The sequence below is a fragment of the Arachis duranensis genome, chromosome 6 (assembly GCF_000817695.3).
Source record: "Arachis duranensis cultivar V14167 chromosome 6, aradu.V14167.gnm2.J7QH, whole genome shotgun sequence".
Taxonomy (NCBI): Eukaryota; Viridiplantae; Streptophyta; class Magnoliopsida; order Fabales; family Fabaceae; genus Arachis; species Arachis duranensis.
The window spans coordinates 79,619,748-79,639,389 of record NC_029777.3 but is presented as its reverse complement, the minus strand read 5'-3'; the positions used below and the strand labels follow the sequence as shown (position 1 = coordinate 79,639,389).

The following is a 19,642-nucleotide window of genomic DNA, read 5'->3' as shown; positions in this document are numbered from 1 at the left end:
GACTAAAAGTCCAAAACTGGCAAGGGACCAATTTAAATGTTTTTGGTTAACAATTGATGGACTATGCTCTTTTTTATAAGCATTTTTATTTTGGACTTGCTTTTTTATAAGCATTTTTATGGACCATAAGAATGCAAAACAAAGGCCCCATGAAAATCAAGATTCTTGGAGCAGCCCATAAGCGCAAAGCTTGTAAGTTTGCACGTGCAACACCAACCTGCCACCGTTAAGTAGATGGAGAAATCATAAACAAAAACAGAATTAAAGGTAGGTAGAGAAATTCAAGCAAGTTTGAGCGTTGAACACTAGCCAAAATTCCAAAAAGGACGAAGCTTCCGTTTAACAATCTTGTCCGTTTAAGTATTAGGTACATAATAACTTTTATCATATAATTATTATTATAGCCACGATTTATATAAGAGTACAATTAGATGATAATTTAATATATTAAAATTGAATCCATTTATTTATAGTTCGTTACAAAAACAAAATGATAATATATGTTGCATAACCAACCAACCTCCCGCCAAGTGATGCAATGGGCTGTTGGAAGTTGACTTCATTGAATGTGAAGTGGGTAGGTACCAAGTACCAACGTGCTCACTTCTCAGTCCTTACAAATAGCATCTTGTGGTGGTGGTGAGAGTGAAATATCCATGGAAGGAGAAAATGGAAAGAAGATGAAGATCCTGTGCCTCCATGGGTTCAGAACTAGTGGGAGTTTCTTGAAAAAGCAAATAAGCAAATGGGACCCTTCTCTATTTTCAAAATTTGACATGGTAAATTGGTAAACATACTTCATTCATGCTGTTCAAGTAGCAAGAGATTTAGGCTCTCATCAAAAGAGTAATTTTGTAATTTAATTTTTTTTTTATATAATGCTTTAATTAAAAAAATGATATGAAATAAAGCTGTTTATATATGTATTTTGTGACAGGATTTCCTAGATGGTAAATATCCTGCTGGAGGGAAGTCTGATATAGAAGGAATCTTCCCTCCACCCTACTTTGAATGGTTTCAATTCAACAAGGTAATGTAAGGATACTGTCTCTGTATCCTTTTAATTGTTTCATTTTGAGATAATATGTAGCTGAAAAGAAAATGATTATTATGCACAACACAATTCTTGTTCAGGAATTCACGGAGTATACTAATTTGGAAGAGTGTATATCATACTTATGTGAATACATCACAGCCAATGGCCCCTTTGATGGCTTCCTTGGCTTCTCACAGGTACATTTACATTCATACCAAAGAGGTGAACAAAGGACCTCAATAGGGATTAGGGAGGTTCTGAGTTCGGGTCAAGAAATAACATGCCTTTTCTCACTTTATATTGTTTACCTATATTTTTCTTCATAAATAAAATATTATGTACATATCAAAAATCAGTTATCAAATTAACTATCATATATTTGTGTATAAATAGATATGTTATTTAATTTATTTTCAATGTGTATTTTGTACTAATAATTGATTTAGTAGTTAATTTTTTATATATGCATAACATAAAATTTAACTAACATATATTCTAAAGAGATTTGATAAAATTATCAATTAACAAAATTTTATAAAAATATATGTAACATTTAATTTTTATGTATTTATTGTGTATTTATATAAGAGTTTAATTTTAATATACTAACAGTATAAAATGTTCAATCTTATCCGTGTTTAAGGATGACCATTCACGCTGTTAATGAAAATAGTAGTTATTTTTTTATAATATGACCGTTACGTAATTAAATGCACGTAATAGCACATCAAAATTAAATTTTATATAATAAATATAAAATCTACTATTAATAATAACCTTAAGATGTGTCCTACTGTCTGACTCGGATTGACTCCTTTTCTGTTATTATTAGGGCGCAACGCTTTCAGCACTTCTAATAGGTTACCAAGCACAGGTAAGCTACAAGTAGTAATTTGATTTATAAATAAAAACTAAAACTAAAACAATCTCTTTTTTTAGTTTTTTAAACGAAGAATATAGAGGTAGAATATTTGATTAATGAACATGAAATCCACAGGGGAAGTTGTTGAAGGAACATCCACCGATAAAGTTGTTTGTATCAATATCTGGATGCAAATTTAGAGATCCTAGCATATGTGATGTAGCCTACAAAGAACCCATAAAAGCAAAATCTGTTCATTTCATTGGTGACAAAGATTGGCTTAAATTGCCTTCTGAGGAGCTCGCCTCTGCTTTTCAAAATCCCCTCATAATAAGGCACCCTCAAGGTCATACCGTCCCACGGTTAGGTACGCTCTCACCAAATGTTTTTCTTCAATAACCCTTATTGTATGTACTTTTTTTTTTTTAAAAATATCTTTCTCATATATATTTACAAAAACATCTTTTGTTATCTCTAGAACTTAGATCCAGAACTTTTGGAATAGAGTTATAGTATAAAGTACTTATTTTCTTGACTAATTTTATATCTTTTGTTAATAAATACAATTAATAAATAAGAAGGATGAATTAGTACCAATTAATATAATGTTTTACTATTGTAATTGAACTTTCCTTTAACTATCACAAACAGATGAAGTGGCTACCAGCCAGCTACAAAATTGGGTTGCAGAAGTACTAAGCCACAGAAAAGTTGGTATCTCGGAATATGACAAGAAATTAGAAAGTGAAGTAAATAAGTCAGATGCAAAGGTGCTTGAGGCATGTAACGGGGTGGCTCAAGCCTAGATATTAGAGCTTATAAGAGGAAGCAGAAGCACCTGAATTTAATACAGATTATATTATTACTATGTATTGAAATTCATCCACTATTTAATGCCTTATATGTGTTATCTTTATATCAACGAAATTGTGACAAATACAGGGAAATGGTTAGTGTATGTGCACACATATTTAGCACGGAAATGGTTAGTCTTTGAGTGTTTTGGTCCTGCTAGTTCTGTATTCAACTAGTGGTTAGCAGAGCCAAATAAGAATGACGAGTGCTTTGTGCTTCCCTTGCCAACCATCTTTAACCGCGACCTTAAGTGCTGCTAGGTAGGCTATTTGTGATTCTGTTTTCTTTCTCTTTTGTTCACTAGTTTATTGTTCACTTGTATTTTAACTTTTGAATGTTTAATGGGAGAATACTCAACAATTATTCGTGTAATTCTGTTATTGTTGATGGTCCTCAATAAAAAACAATGGTTTAAATCATGTTTGAGCATAAGTGGATCACGGATTTTAGTTGGAGACAACTTTGGCAATAAAAAGCTTAACAAGTTAACAATCATGCAGTAAAATGGAGATGCAATGAACATTAACAGGGGTGTGGAGCCTTCGTGTTATAGAAGGGGGCTGTTTCTATCTTAGATGTGGTTATCATGTATTGTTTGCTTTTCCTGTAAACTTGTCACCTAGTCCATTATATATTTAATATTTATCTTATTAATTTATAACTAAAATAATTATATAACACTCTCTAATTATAATTAAAACAATTTTTTTCCTTTAAAATTAAAGTGTGCTCTTTTTCCATCTCTATCTCTCTTCCTATTTAAATTATCGTATCAAATAAAAAAAGCTAATGCGCTCTTTATATATTAATACAAAAAAAAAATATTTACAAAAGAAGTAAGGGCAATAGTCCCATAGATACACACAACAATAGGGGTGAGTATGGGTAACGGGTACCCGATTACTTGTTCGAACTCGAATCGAACCAATTAAATTGATTCCGGAATCAATGGGTAATTGGATTTAATCCGAACTAAACCGATAATTTTTGTTACTGATTGATTCGAATATCGATTCTGGGGGTGCAGAACCCGAACCAACCCGCAAGATCGATCATATCTTAATTAAATAAAAAATATATATGACTTTTCCATTAGACAAAGATTATTCACTATTAATATGTTAGGATTTTAATGAGTTTAGTTTTTAATGTATTTGGTGTTTAACTATTTCTATTGATGTTACATGTTTATTGTACTTGTTGAATTTTTAAGATAAAAATTTAGTTTTTTTTTTATGAATTTCAAAGTCATCGGATACCCAATTACTCGAACCAAACCAATCCGTTCTTAATCGGTTTGGTTTGATTTGGGTACATGTAAAAAAAACACAAATTCAAACTAAACCAAACCAATTATATTTTGATCAGTTCGGTTTTAATTTTACTATGAACCCAAACTAAACTGGCACGTGCTCACCCCTACACAACGACAACTCTAGCCTGTTGATAAACCAATCACCCACAGAACACTAATCGATACACGACTAATTAGACAGGTTAAAAATAAGAGACTGAACTAGAGAAATGATTTGTGTATTATTGAGTGTATTCAAGTTGTTTAGAATGATACAATATAAAAGGGTATTTATAGGTGCTAAGAGAATCGAAATAATAAAAACATAATATCCTATAATAAATATTCAGATATGCTAAATAATATTAATTGATCCTAATTATATTCTAACATCCCCCCTCAAACTCAAGTAACAACTTGAGTTTGAAACTTATTTGAAACAACTAAATAAAAAAGAATGTATAAACTAATACAATGGGTGCAGACGAAACTAATAGAAAACGCAGACAGAATTGTCAAAATGAAACGCAGTTGAAATTGTAGACGGAACTGTCACAAGAAAACACGGACGGAATTGTCACAAGAAAGTGCAGACGGACGGAAGAGAACGTAGACGGAACTGCCACAAGAGTAGCCAACTGCTGAAAAGATGGTGAACTGCTGAAAAACTGCTGAAAAGTGACAAAGTGCGAAGAGGTGATAAACTATCGGAAAGTGACGAAAAACATATGGTTTCTTCATGAGAATAAGTAGTGGATGAAATAATCGGTAAGGTAAAAAAAACATCAAAGTATTGAGAAAAGAGAAGGAAAAAAAATGGCACAGAAAAAAGTATGAAAATTATGGTAATTTCACCAGAAGAAAATCAACTTATCCTATGAGAATACCATGGCTCTGATGCCATGTTAGAAAAGGAAGAAGGAGCAACAAGAAAAAGGTTTGTGAGATTTCAAGTTGTCTAAAATGATACAATATAAAAGGGTATTTACAGGTGCTAAGAGAATCGAAATAATAAAGACGCAATATCCTATAATAAATATTCAGATATGCTAAATAATGTTAATCGATCCTAATTATATTTTAACAAGACATCAAACTGCCAACAACTGCAAGTGAGCGCTGTAACAACTCTAATTTTTCACTAACATGAATTTTTCTTAAAATAATATTTTAATGTGATTAGTTTTATTTTGACGAGTCGATTTCGAACCCCAAAATAAAATAAATGGTAATATAATTTTATTATTATATCATATTATTTATTTTATTTTCTCTAATTATAGTTGAATCTAAATAATAATATTATTATTACTATATATCAAGTCTAATTTTTACCGATATAAGTAATTATCAATATTTTTTATAAATTTAGAATTGCTAATACTTCATCAAATATCTTTTAATTCCTAAGTTACTAATGTTATTTATATTAATAACTCATATATATTTAATATTATTATTATTATTATTATTATTATTATTATTATTATTATTATATATTATTCAACCTTATATATTATTTATTTAACTCATCATATGTCCTTTAATTAACATTATTATTTAACAACATTTATCTTATCCATTCTCTTGGCCAAAAGCATAAGGAAACTAAGGGAAATAAAAGCCAAACGTGACTTATGCATGCAAATATAAATATATAAACATGACACATAACCTATTTTATTAAATCACCAAAACATCTTTATTTCATATTTGTTCTCTTCATCACGGAGCTCAGAAGAAAGAAAATAAAGAAAGGAAAGGTCGAAGCTTGCAAGGAAGAAAATGGTAACCCCACTAAAATTTTCGACTCTAATTTTTTGTTATTCATAATTCCAATAAAAAATTTAATCCGATATAAGCGTTCATATTCTCCTCCTTCTCTACACATTGACATTACTTTTATCCGGTAGAAATTGATGGTGACATAACTCCTTTTTCCTTCAAATTCGTCCAATTAGAGTTCCATGAGATACAGATGATTTATGACATTTTTCTCTTCAGCAGTTCAATCAAAAACCTTTTTCGGAGTTTCGTTGATTCTAAATTTGTAGGGAGGTAGGGTTTTAATAACTTTATAATAATTAAATGTGAATTTGATAAGTGAATGTTAATTTGATTGATTATTGTTTGAGTTTGAATGAGTTTATGTTGAATTATTGTTGTTGCTTGTGATTTGTTGGTTTGGCTATAAGAAACAGCTCAGTTGTGATTTTTTTAAAAGTTTTGGGACTGTTGTAATGTGATATTTTAAAAAAAAATGATAAGATTTGGTAGTTAAAAGATTAAAGTAAAAGTTGAGAAAAACCGGTAATCGAAAAACTTGAAAATGGAATTATATATCAATCAAGTGAAATTTTTATGAGAAATAAAGGAAGGATTTTATTTTTTTAGGATAAGGAGAACAACCAAGTCCTTTTAATTTTTTTAGAATGAAAAATTTAATTTTATAAAAAGATCAAGTTAAATATATAAAGTGCAGTTAGGAAGTGAGTCTTGACACAATACTGATCTTAGGTTAGGGAATTTGAGTACGAACATCTTCAGCAATCATTGTAAATACTCTTTTTGGCTGTTGCAGTCTAACTAAATTGTGAACAATCTTCTTTAGACAGTTTCTCACCATATGTCCAGGCCCACCATAGAAGTAACAAACATTCAAACCAAATCTTATATTAATTTTTGTTAAACTTTTAAATGACTGTGTTATGAATTTTGTTTTATTTTTTTTTGGAACCTTTTAAAAGGAAATAGCAAGAGATACTTGCGAGTATCTGTCATAGACAATTAACTAAAAATCTATAACAAAAAAAATAGAAACAACGAGCATTTCATAAATGAGAATGGGATGAGAGAGGGGTACTTGTCCTGCAAGTATCTATTGTCATCTCTATACCCATCTAATTCATTTGGAGGATTGGAATAAGTGAATAATTCGTTACAAATATCTTTTTTTTAATCACTGATATTTTGTGGGGAGGAAACTCAAACACCTTTTTCGTTGTTTATAACCATATTTTATTTGAGTATTGCTATTGTGAAAAAAAATTTGGTAAATAGTAAAATTTTTTTAGAATAAGAAAAAAAATACCAGACCTAAGGCACAGAGAGAATGAGAGCGGGGGTGAGAAACACAGGGAGGGGTAGACCTAAGGCACATGACAAGGATTCTAGGATTTGGAATCGAGAAGAGTATCGGCAGCTTGAGAATGAGTCTTCTCCATTTTTGTGAGTAATCTCCCTAAAGACATATCAAAGAGAGAGTTTATTCCAATTGTTCAACTGGACGGAATGCATTAATGATATATACCTATCTCGGAAACAAAAAAATGAAAATATATACATGTTCGCGTTTGTTCGGTGGTGCACGAAATTGTCATCACCAGGCATGGCTCCAAAAACTTGGTGCACAATACCATGATTCACACGTCTCTTCACAACTTCGCACAGCTGACCAGCAAGTGCACTGGGTCGTCCAAGTAATACCTTACGTAAGTAAGGGTCGATCCCACGGAGATTGTTGGCTTGAAGCAAGCTATGTTCATCTTGTAAATCTCAGTCAGGTGGATTCAAATGGTTATGGAGTTTTGATAATTAAAAGGTAGATAAACATAAAATAAAGATAGAGATACTTATGTAATTCATTGGTGGGAATTTCAGATAAGCGCATGGAGATGCATTATTCCTTTTGAATCTCTGCTTTCCTACTGTCTTCATTCAATCATTCATACTCCTTTCCATGGCAAGCTGTATGTTGGGGATCACCATTGTCAACGGCTACCTCCCGCCCTCTCAGTGAAAATGGTCCTCTACGATTTCTGTACGGCTAATCAACTGTCGGATTTCTCGTCTCGGATGAAAAATACCAGGCACAGCTACCGCATTGCTAATCAGCTGTTTGTTCTCACTTGTGTTGGAATAGGATCCAGTGATCCTTTTGCGTCTGTCACTACGCCCAACAGTCATGAGTTTGAAGCTCGTCATAGTCATCCTTTCCCAGATCCTACTCGGAATACCACAGACAAAGTTTAGACTTTCCGGATCTTAGGAATGCTGCCAATTGATTCAAGCCTATACCACGAAGATTCTAATCGCGGATTCAGATGCTCTGTTGTCAGGAGAGACGATGTGAATCGTTGAAGAGAGATCCAAGAGATATGCATTCAAGCTTGTTTTCATGTAGAACGGAAGTGTTTATCAGGCACGCGTTCATAGGTGAGAATGGTGATGAGTGTCACTTGATCATCACATTCATCATGTTCTTGTATGCGAATGAATATCTTAGAATAGGAATAAGCTTGAATTGAATAGAAGAACAATAATACTTTGCATTAATACTCGAGGAACAGCAGAGCTCCACGCCTTAATATATGATGTGTAGAAACTCCACCGTTGGAAATACATAAGTGATAACGGTGTTCATTGGTTTCGGCCCCCAGAGAGGGAACAAGAATAACCAATCCCTAGGTCTAAGGACTAAACGTCCAAGGATAATATGAGTACAATAGTAAAAAGTCCTATTTACATTAAAACCAGTTACTAGGATTACAGAAAGAAGTAAATGATGCAGAAATCCACTTCCAGGCCCACTTCGTGTGTGCTTGGGCTGAGCATTAAAGCTTTTATGTGTAGAGATTTTTTTGGAGTTAAACGCCAGTTTTGGTGCCAGTTTGGGTGTTTAACTCTAGCTTGTAACTCAGTTCTGGCGTTTAACGCTAAAATAGGGCAGAAAGTTGGCGTTTAAACGCCAGTTTGCGTCGTCAAATCTCAGGCAAAGTATGAACTATTATATATTTCTGGAAAGCCCAGGATGTCTACTTTCCGAAACAATTGAGAGCGCGCCAATTGGTTTTCTGTAGCTCCAGAAAATCCATTTAGAGTGCAGGGAGGTCAGAATCCAACAGCATCTGCAGTCCTTTTTTAGCCTCTGAATCAGATTTTTGCTCAGGTCCCTCAATTTCTGCCAGAAAATATCTGAAATCACAGAAAAACACACAAAATCATAGTAAAGTCCAGAGATGTGAATTTTGAATAAAAACTAATAAAAATATACTAAAAACTAACTAAATCATACTAAAAACTTCCTAAAAACAATGCCAAAAAGCGTATAAATTATCTGCTAATCACAATACCAAACTTAAATTGTTGCTTGTCCCCAAGCAACTGAAAACAAAATAGAATAAAAAGAAGAGAATATACAATGAATCTCACAATATCAATGAAACTTAGTCCCAATTAGATAAGCGGGGCTAGTAGCTTTTTACTTCTGAACAATTTTGGCATCTCACTTTATCCTTTGAAATTCAGAATGATTGGCATCTATAGGAACTCAGAATTTTAGATAGTGTTATTGATTCTCCTAGTTCAGTACGTTGATTCTTGAACACAACTACTTTATGAGTCTTGGCCGTGACCCTAAGCACTTTGTTTTCAAGTATTACCACCGGATACATAAATGCCACAGACATATAACTGGGTGAACCTTTTCAGATTGTGACTCAGCTTTGCTAAAGTCCTCAGTTAGAGGTGTCCAGAGTTCTTAAGCACACTCTTTTTGCTTTGGATCACGACTTTAACCACTCAGTCTCAAGTTCTTCACTTAGACCTTCATGCCACAAGCACATGGTTAGGGACAGCTTGGTTTAGCCGCTTAGGCCAGGATTTTATTCCTTTGAGCCCTCCTTTTCACTGATGCTCAAAGCCTTGGATCCCTTTTACCCTTGCCTTTTGGTTTAAAGGGCTATTGGCTTTTTCTGCTTGCTTTTTCTTTTTCTTTGTTTTTCTTTTTTTTTTCCGCCAATTTTTTTTCGCTACTTTTTTCTTTTTCACTGCTTTTTCTTGCTTCAAGAATCAATTTCATGATTTTTCAGATGATCAATAACATTTCTCTTTGTTCATCATTCTTTCAAGAGCCAACAATTTTAACATTCATAAACTTCACTATAAAAAATATGCACTGTTCAAGCATTCGTTAAGAAAACAAAAAGTATTGCCACCACATCAAAATAATTAAACTAATTTCAAGATAAAATTTGAAATCCAAGTACTTCTTATTCTTTTGTGGTTAGGCACATTTTTCATTTAAGAAAGGTGAAGGACTCATGGAATTATTCATAGCTTTAAGGTATAGACACTAAAAACTAATGATCATGTAATAAAGACACAAACATGGATAACACATAAAGCATAAAAATCGAAAAACAGAAAGATAAGAACAAGGAAATCAAAGAACGGGTCCACCTTAGTGATGGCGGCTAGTTCTTCCTCTTGAAGATCCAATGGAACTCTTGAGCTCCTCTATGTCTCTTCCTTGCCTTTGTTGCTCCTCCCTCATAGCTCTTTGATCTTCTCTAATCTCATGGAGAATGATGGAGTACTCTTGGTGCTCCACCCTTAGTTGGTCCATGTTGTAACTCAAGCCTTCCAAAGAGGTGTTGAGTTGCTCCCAATAGTTGTGTGGAGGAAAACGCATCCCTTGAGGCATCTCAGGGATTTCTTGATGAGGGATTTCCTCATGCTCTTGTTGAGGTTCATGAGTGGGCTCTCTTGTTTGATCCATCCTCTTTTTAGTGATGGGCTTGTCCTCTTCAATGAGGATGTCTTCCTCTATGACAATTCCAGCTAAATTGCATTGGTGACAAATGAGATGAGGGAAGGCTAACCTTGCCAAAGTGGATGTCAGCCACCTTGTAGAGTTCTAGAGGTATGATCTCATGAACTTTCACTTCCTCTCCAATCATGATACTATGGATCATGATGGCCCGATCCATAGTTACTTCGGATCGGTTGCTAGTGGGAATGATAAAGCGTTGGATGAACTCCAACCATCCTTTAGCCACAGGTTTAAGGTCCGGTCTTCTCAATTGAACCGGCTTGCCTCTTGAGCCTCTTTTCCATTGAGCTCCTTCCACACATATGTCCATGAGGACTTGGTCCAACCTTTGATCAAAGTTGACCCTTCTAGTATAGGGGCGTGCATTTTCTTGCATCATTGACAAGTTGAACGCCAACCTTACATTTTCCAGACTGAAATCTAAGTATTTCTTCCGAACCATTGTAAGCCAATTCTTTGGATTTGGGTTCATACTTTGATCATGGTTCCTAGCGATCCATGCATTGGCATAGAACTCTTGAACCATTAAGATTCTGACTTGTTGAATGGGGTTGGTGAGAACTTCCCAACCTCTTCTTCGAATCTCATGTCGGATCTCCGGATACTCATTCCTTTTGGACATGAAAAGGAACTCAGGGATCACCTTTTTCTTGGCCACAACTTCATAGAAGTGGTCTTGATGGACCTTTGAGAAGAATCTCTCCATCTTCCATAACTCGGAGGTGGAAGCTTTTGCCTTCCCTTTCCTCTTTCTAGAGGTTTCTCCGGTCTTAGGTGCCATAAATGGTTATGGAAAAACAAAAAGCAATACTTTTACCACACCAAACTTAAAAGGTTTTCTCGTCCTCGAGCAAAAGAAGAAAGAAAGAAGGAGAAGAAGAAGAAAATGGAGGAGATTGAGGGAGAGAGTGAATTCGGCCAAGGGGGTATAAGGTGTTTGTGATGTGTGAAAGTGAAGGAGGGATGAGGGGTTTATATAGGAGTGGGGGGAGGGTTAGGTTCGTGTAATTGGGGTTGGGTGTGGGAGGGAAAGGATTTTGAATTTTGGAAGTAGGTGGGGGGTTTTTGGGCAAGAGATACGGAAGTGATTGGTGAAGGGTATTTGGGATAGAGAGATGGAGGTGATTGGTGAAGGGTATTTGGGGAAGAGTGTCATGAAAAGGTGAGAGAGAGAGAGAGAGAATGAGTTGAGGTTGGTGGGGATCCTGTGGGGTCCACAGATCCTGAGGGGTCAAGGACTTTTCATCCCTGATCCATTTAGGCGTACAAAACGCCCTTAGAGTGCAATTTTGGCGTTAAACGCCATGTCGCTGCCTGTTTCTGGCGTTTAACGCCAGCTTTTCTTCCCTTTCTGGTGTTTAACACCAGGTTGCTACCTGTTTCTGGTGTTTAACGCCAGCCTGTTGCCCTGCTCTGGTGTTAAACGCCATTCTGGTGCCCATTTCTGGCGTTAAACGGCCAGAATGGTGCCAGACTGGGCGTTTAACACCCATTTTGCTACTCTTACTGGCGTTTAAATGCTAGTAAGCTCATCCTCCAGCGTGTGCTGTTTTTAATGCTATTTTTTATTTAGCTTTAATTTTTTGCAGTTATTTTTGTGACTCCACATGATTATCAACCTAAAGAAAACATAAAATAATAATGGAAAATGGAAATTTAACATAGATAAATAAAAATTGTGTTGCCTCCCAATAAGCGCTTCTTTAATGTCAATAACTTGACAGTGGGCTCGCATGGAGCCTCACAGATAATCAGAGCATGGTTGTGACCTCTCAACACCAAACTTAGAGTTTGGTTGTGGCCTCTCAACACCAAACTTAGAGTTTGGTTGTGGCCTCTGATAAACCCCGATTTTGTGGTTTATCTTGTGCTTATTTTGGGGGATTTTATCAACTTTTCTCACATTTATTCAATGAAATAGCATGGTTTTGCAACTCTCCCTTGATTTGTGCTTAAATGTGAAAACATGCTTTTTAGGCCCAAAAATAGCTAAATTCAATTCACTTTAATTCCATTCGATGCCTTGATATGTTTGTTGAGTAATTTCAAGTTCATAAGGCAAGTATTGGATGGAAGAAGTGAGGAGAAAAGCATGCAAGTGGGAAAACTCATGAAGAAATGAAGGAACCGTAAAGCTGTCAAGCCTGACCTCTTCGCACTCAAATGACCATTACTTGAGCTACAGAGGTCCAAATGAGACGGTTTTAATTGCGTTGGAAAGCTAATATCCGGGGCTTCTCGTTTAGGGGTGCGCACGCGCCATGTACACGTGCGCGCCGATGCTGCTCGTGGCCCACTAAAGTGAAATCGCCCCCAGCGATTTCTGAAGCACTTTGGGCCCAACCCAACTAATTTCTAATGCTATTTCATGCAGAATTCAAGCTTGGACAAGTGGGGAGCAATTGTTTTGTGTCTTGGGCATCATGTAGGTTAGTTTCTAGAGAGAGAAGCTCCCTCTTCTCTCTAGAATTAGGTTAGGTTAGGTTAGGTTAATCCATCTTAGATCTAGGCACGATTTCTTGATTTCATCTTGTTTCCTTTACAATTTCTTGTTACTACTACTCTATTCCTCTTAGTTTTCTTGTCAATTTTACTTTTATGTCTCTTTTATGTTTATGAATGCTTATGTTGAATTTGATTTACATTTAATGAAATTTAATGTTTGATGTTCTTTTAATTGTTGATTTGAGTTGTGAATTTACTTTTCTTGCAATTGGTAGTTGATAGATTTACTATTCTTGCACTTTACCATGCTTTTCTTTTGTACCCACCAAATGTTTGACAAAATGCTTGGTTAGGCTTTAGAGTAGAATTTTATGCTCTTGGCTTGGGAAGGTAACTTAGGAACTCTTGAGTTGCTAATGTTCAAGTGATTGATCATTGGGAGCCATTAACCCTAGATCTCACTAATTGAATTGGTGGAGACCTAGGACTTATGGACTTGGATTGACATAGCTCATTTGACTTTCCTTTATTAGTTAGAGGATGACTTAATGGGGTTGATCCTTGCCAATTCTCATGTTGTGGTTAGTGATAAGGATAGAGATCCTTGACCACCAACCTTTGCCAAGACCTTTTAGCTATTAGTTTACTTTCTTGTCATTTATCTTTTATGTCTCTTATAAAAAAAATCCCAAAACATACTTTATAACCAATAATTGATCACTTCATTGCAATTCCTTGTGAGACGACCCGGAGTCTAAATACTCCGGTTAATTCTTATTTGGGGTTTGTTATTTGTGACAACCAAATTTAATTTGATGTGAGGATTGACTATTGGTTTGGACTATACTAACAATGGAAATATTTTGTGGAATTCCGAACCGGTATAAATCCTTGCTATCATCCGCCCAACACCAAACTTAGAGTTTGAATGTGGGGGCTTTGTTTGACTCTGTATTGAGAGAATCTTTTCATGCTTATTTTCGATGTGTAAAGAAGGAGAACCTTGAGTCTTGAATACAAGGTAGTCCCCATTCAATTGAAGGACCAACTCTCCTTTGTCAACATCAATCACAGCTTTTGCTGTGGTTAGAAAAGGTCTGCCAAGGATGATGGATTCATCCTCATCCTTCCCAGTGTCTAGGATTATGAAATTAGCAGGGATGTAAAGGCCTTCAACCTTCACTAGCATGTCCTCTACTAGTCCATAAGCCTATTTCATTGATTTGTCTGCCATCTCTAGTGAGATTCTTGTAGCTTGTACCTCAAAGATTCCTAGTTTCTCCATTACAGAGAGTGGCATGAGGTTAATACCTAACCCTAGGTCACACAGAGCCTTCTCAAAGGTCATGGTGCCTATGGTACAGGTATTAAGAATTTACCAGGATCCTATTTCTTTTGAGGTAAAGTTTGCTGAACCCAAGTATTTAGTTCATTAATGAGCAATGGAGGTTCATTCTCCCAAGTCTCATTACCAAATAGCTTGGCATTCAGCTTCATGATTGCTCCTAAATACTGGGCAACTTGCCCTTTAGCAATGTCTTCATCTTCTTCAGAAGATGAATAGTCATCAGAGCTCATGAATGGTAAAAGAAAGTTCAATGAAATCTCTATGGTCTCTGTATGAGCCTTAGATTCCTTTGGTTCCTCATTGGGGTACTCCTTAATGGCCAGTGAATGTTCCCTGAGGTCTTCCTCACTGAGAATCACTGCCTTTTCACTCTCTCTAGGTTCGGCCATGTTGGTCACGGTTATGGCCTTGCACTCCCTTTTGGGATTCTCTTCTGTATTGCTTGGGAGAGTGCTAGGAGGAGTTTTAGTAACCATTTTACTCAGCTAACCCACTTGTGCCTCCAAGTTTCTAATTGAGGAACTTGTTTCATTCATGAAACTGAGAGTGGTCTTAGATAGATCAAAGACTATATTTGCTAAGCTAGATGAGTTCTGCTCAGAATTCTCTGTCTGTTGCTGAGAGGATGATGAAAAAGGCTTGCCATTGCTAAACCTGTTTCTCTCACCATCATTATTGTTAAAGCCTTCTTGAGGCTTTTGTTGATCCTTCCATGAGAAATTTGAATAATTTCTCCATGACAGATTATAGGTGTTTCCATAGGCTTCACCCATGTAATTCACATCTGCCATTGCAGGGTTCTCAGGATCATAAGCTTTTTCTTCAGAAGATGCTTCTTTAGTACTGTTGGATGCAGCTTGTAATCCATTCAGACTTTAAGAAATTATATTGACTTGCTGAGTCAACATTTTGTTCTGAGCCAATATGGCATTCAGAGCATCAATTTCAAGAACACCCTTCTTCTGAGGCATCCCATTATTCACAGGATTCCTTTCAGAGGTGTACATGAAGTGGTTATTTGCAACTATTTTAATGAGTTCCTGAGCTTCTGCATGTGTTTTCTTCAGGTGAATAGATCCACCTGCAGAATGGTCCAATGACATCTTAGACAATTCAGACAGACCATCATAAAATATATCTAGGATGGTCCATTCTGAGAGCATGTCAGAAGGACACTTTTTGGTCAATTGCTTGTATCTTTTTCAAGCTTCATAGAGGGATTCGCCTTCTTTTTGCCTAAAAGTTTGAACATCCACTCTAAACTTGCTCAGCTTTTGAGGAGGAAAAAATTTGGCTAAGAAAGCCGTGACCAGCTTATCCCAAGAGTTCAGGCTATCTCTAGGTTGAGAGTCCAACCATATTCTAGCTCTGTCTCTTACAGCAAAAGGGAAAAGCATAAGCTTGTAGACCTCGGGATCAACTCCATTGGTCTTAACAGTATCAGAGATCTGCAAGAATTCAGTTAAGAACTGAAAAGGATCTTCTGATGGTAGTCCATAAAACTTACAATTCTGTTGCATCAGAGAAACTAATTGAGGCTTAAGCCCAAAATTGTTTGCTCCAATGGCAGGGATTGAGATGCTTCTTCCATGAAAGTTGGAAGTTGGTGTAGTAAAATCACCAAGCACCTTCCTTGCATTGTTATTGTTGTTGGGTTCGGCCATTACTTCTTTTTCGAGATTCTCTGTAAGGTTTTCTCTGGATTGTTGTGCTTTAGCTTCTCTTAGCTTCTTCTTCAGAGTCCTTTCAGGTTCAGGGTCAGCTTCAATAAGAATGTTCTTGTCCTTGCTCCTGCTGATATAAAAAGAAGAAAATAGAAAGGAAGAAGAATCTTCTATGTCACAGTATAGTAATTCCCTTATGTGAGTAAAAGAAGAGAAGAAGAGAAGAATGTGGTAGAGAGAAAATAAAGAGAATTTGAACACAGAGAGGGAGAGAGGGTTTGAATTTTAAGAAGGAGAGAAGTGTTAGTAAATAAATAAATAAATAGAAAGAGATGAGAGAGAAGAGAAATTCGAAAATAAAATAAAAAAGAAATAAAATAAAATTAGAATTTAAAACAATTAGTTAATTAATTAGATTTTTGAAAAAGTGATCAGTAATTTTTGAAAATTGGAGAGAGAGAAAAGTAGTTAGGTAGTTTTAAAATCACACACAAAAAGTCAAGTAGTTAATTGAAAAAGATTTGAAAATAAATTTTGAAAAGATAAGAAGTTAGAAAAAGATTTTGAAATTAAGTTTTGAAAAAGATATGATTGAAATCTATTTTGAAAAAGATTTGAAAAAGAAATTTTAAAAAGATTTGATTTTGAAAATTGAAGTTGATGACTTGACTAGCAAGAAACTAAAAGATATGATTCTAGAATTTAAAGATTGAACCTTTCTTAACAAGAAAGTATCAAACTTGAAATTTTTGAATCAAAACATTAATTGTTAGTAATAATTTGAAAATTATGAAATAAAAATAAGAAAGAAAAAGATTTTGAAAATAATTTTTTTAAAATTTTTGAAAATAATAAAAAAATGAAAAAGATTTGATTTTTTGAAAAAGATTTGAAAAGATATTTTTTTTTGAAATTGAAATCTTGACTTGACTAACAAGAAACAAGTAATTTTAAAATTTTTTTGACTAAGTCAATCCAAAGATTTCGAAATTTATGAGATAAGAAGGGAAAGATATATTTATTTTTTTTATTTTTGAATTTTAAAGAAGAAAGAGAAAAATAACAAAATGACTCAAGACATGAAAATTTAAGATCAAAACTAATGATGCATGCAAGAACACTTTGAATGTCAAGATGAACACCAAGAACACTTTGAAGATCATGATGAACATCAAGAACTTATTTTTGAAAAATTTTTAAGAAAAGAAATGCATGCAAGACACCAAACTTAGAAATTTTTAATGCTTAGACACTAACAAATTAAAAATGCATATGAAAAACAAGAAAAGACACAAAACAAGAAAATCACAAGATCAAACAAAGACAATCATCAAGAACAACTTGAAGATCAAGAAAAACACCATGCGTGAGTTTTCGAAAAATTTTTTAAGAAAAATTAAAAATATACAATTGACAGCAAACTTAAAATTTGACTTTAGACTCAAACAAGAAACACAAAAATATTTTTGATATTTTATGATTTAAAATTTTTTTTGAAAATTATTTTTGAAAAAGAAAATAAGAAACTCAAAATTTTTAACATGAATCCCAGGAATCATGCAATGTTAGTCTAAATCTTCAGTCTAAAAAGATTAGACATGGTTAGCCAAGCTTCAGCAAGACATTACATACAACAGCCAAATTAATGGGGATCAACTAGCTCCTGTGATCATAAAAGCATCATCTGAAACTCTAGAATTCATTCTTAAAAATTCTGAAGAAGAAAATAAAAAGAAAAAGACATAATCTAAGCAACAAGATGAACCGTCAGTTGTCCAAACTCGAACAATTTCCGACAACAGCGCCAAAAACTTGGTGCACGAAATTGTTATCACCAGGCATGGCTCCAAAAACTTGGTGCACAATACCATGATTCACACGTCTCTTCACAACTTCGCACAGCTGACCAGCAAGTGCACTGGCTCGTCCAAATAATACTTTACGTGAGTAAGGGTCGATCCCACAGAGATTGTCAGCTTGAAGCAAGCTATGGTCATCTTGTAAATCTCAGTCAGGCGGATTCAAATGGTTATGGAGTTTTGATAATTAAAAGGTTGATAAACATAAAATAAAGATAGCGATACTTATGTAATTCATTGGTGGGAATTTCAGATAAGCGTATGGAGATGCGTTATTCCTTCTGAATCTCTGCTTTCCTACTGCCTTCATTCAATCATTCATACTCCTTCTATGGCAAGCTGTATGTTGGGGATCACCGTTGTTAATGGCTACCTCTCGTCCTCTCAATGAAATGGTCCTTTACGATTTCTGTACGGCTAATCAATTGTCAGATTTCTCGTCTCGGAAGAAAAATACCAGGCACAGCTACCGCATGGCTAATCAGCTGTTGGTTCTCACTTGTGTTGGAATAAGATCCAGTGATCCTTTTGCGTCTGTCACTACGCCCAACAGTCATGAGTTTGAAGCTCGTCACAGTCATCCCTTCCCAGATCCTACTCGAAATACCACAGACAAGGTTTAGACTTTCCGGATCTCAGGAATGCTGCCAATTGATTCTAGCCTATACCACGAAGATTCTAATCTCAGATTCAGATGCTCTGTTGTCAGGAGAGACTATGTTAATCATTGAAGAGAGATCCAAGAGATATGCATTCAAGCTTGTTTTCATGTAGAACAGAAGTGTTTGTCAGGCACGCATTCATAGGTGAGAATGGTGATGAGTGTCACTTGATCATCACATCCATCATGTTCTTGTGTGCGAATAAATATCTTAGAATAGGAATAAGCTTGAATTGAATAGAAGAACAATAATACTTTGCATTAATACTTGAGGAACAACAGAGCTCCACACCTTAATCTATGAGGTGTAGAAACTCTACCGTTAGAAATACATAAGTGATAATGGTGTTCATTGGTTTCGGCCCCCAGAGAGGGAACCAGAATAACCAAGCCCTAAGTCTAAGGACTAAACGTCCAAAGATGATATGAGTACAATAGTAAAAAATCCTATTTATATTAAAACCATTGCTAGGATTACAGAAATAAGTAAATGATGCAAAAATTCACTTCCGGGCCTACTTGGTGTGTGCTTGGGCTGAGCATTGAAGTTTTCATGTGTAGAAATTTTTCTTGGAGTTAAACGCCAGCTTTGGTGCCAGTTTGGGCGTTTAACTCTAGCTTGTAACTCAGTTCTGGCGTTTAACGCCAGAATAGGGCAAGAAGTTGGCGTTTAAACGCCAGTTTGTGTCATCAAAACTGGGACAAAGTATGGACTATTATATATTGCTGGAAAGCCCAGAATGTCTACTTTCCAACGCAATTGAGAGCGCGCCAATTGAGTTTCTGTAGCTCCAGAAAATCCATTTCGAGTGCAGGGAGGTCAGAATCCAACAACATCTGCAGTCCTTTTTCAGCCTCTGAATAAGATTTTTGCTCAGGTCCCTCAATTTCAGTCAAAAAATACCTGAAAACACAGAAAAATACACAAACTCATAGTAAAGTCCAAAAATGTGAATTTTGAATAAAAACTAATAAAAATATACTAAAAACTAACTAAATCATACA

At 35.1% G+C, this 19,642-nt stretch overlaps 1 protein-coding gene across 1 annotated transcript; it reads left to right on the top strand.

The window, feature by feature from the left end:
• The first annotated feature begins 555 nt into the window (after positions 1–555).
• Positions 556–3,125, top strand: LOC107494223 (uncharacterized). Its single transcript, XM_016115274.3, has 6 exons — positions 556–779; positions 938–1,030; positions 1,135–1,233; positions 1,869–1,910; positions 2,034–2,265; positions 2,550–3,125. The coding sequence occupies exons 1-6, from the start codon at positions 657–659 to the stop codon at positions 2,702–2,704; spliced, it is 744 nt and encodes a 247-aa protein (XP_015970760.1). The 5' UTR covers positions 556–656; the 3' UTR covers positions 2,705–3,125.
• Positions 3,126–19,642: the final 16,517 nt, after the last annotated feature.

What these genes read in the sequence shown, in the direction of transcription:
- LOC107494223 (XM_016115274.3), top strand. Translation starts at nt 657, where the DNA reads ATGGAAGGAGAAAATGGAAAGAAGATGAAGATCCTGTGCCTCCATGGG. An exon ending in TAATAGGTTACCAAGCACAG is followed by an intron (nt 1,911 to 2,033) that starts GTAAGCTACAAG and finishes TGAAATCCACAG; the next exon opens with GGGAAGTTGTTGAAGGAACA. An exon ending in TCATACCGTCCCACGGTTAG is followed by an intron (nt 2,266 to 2,549) that starts GTACGCTCTCAC and finishes TATCACAAACAG; the next exon opens with ATGAAGTGGCTACCAGCCAG.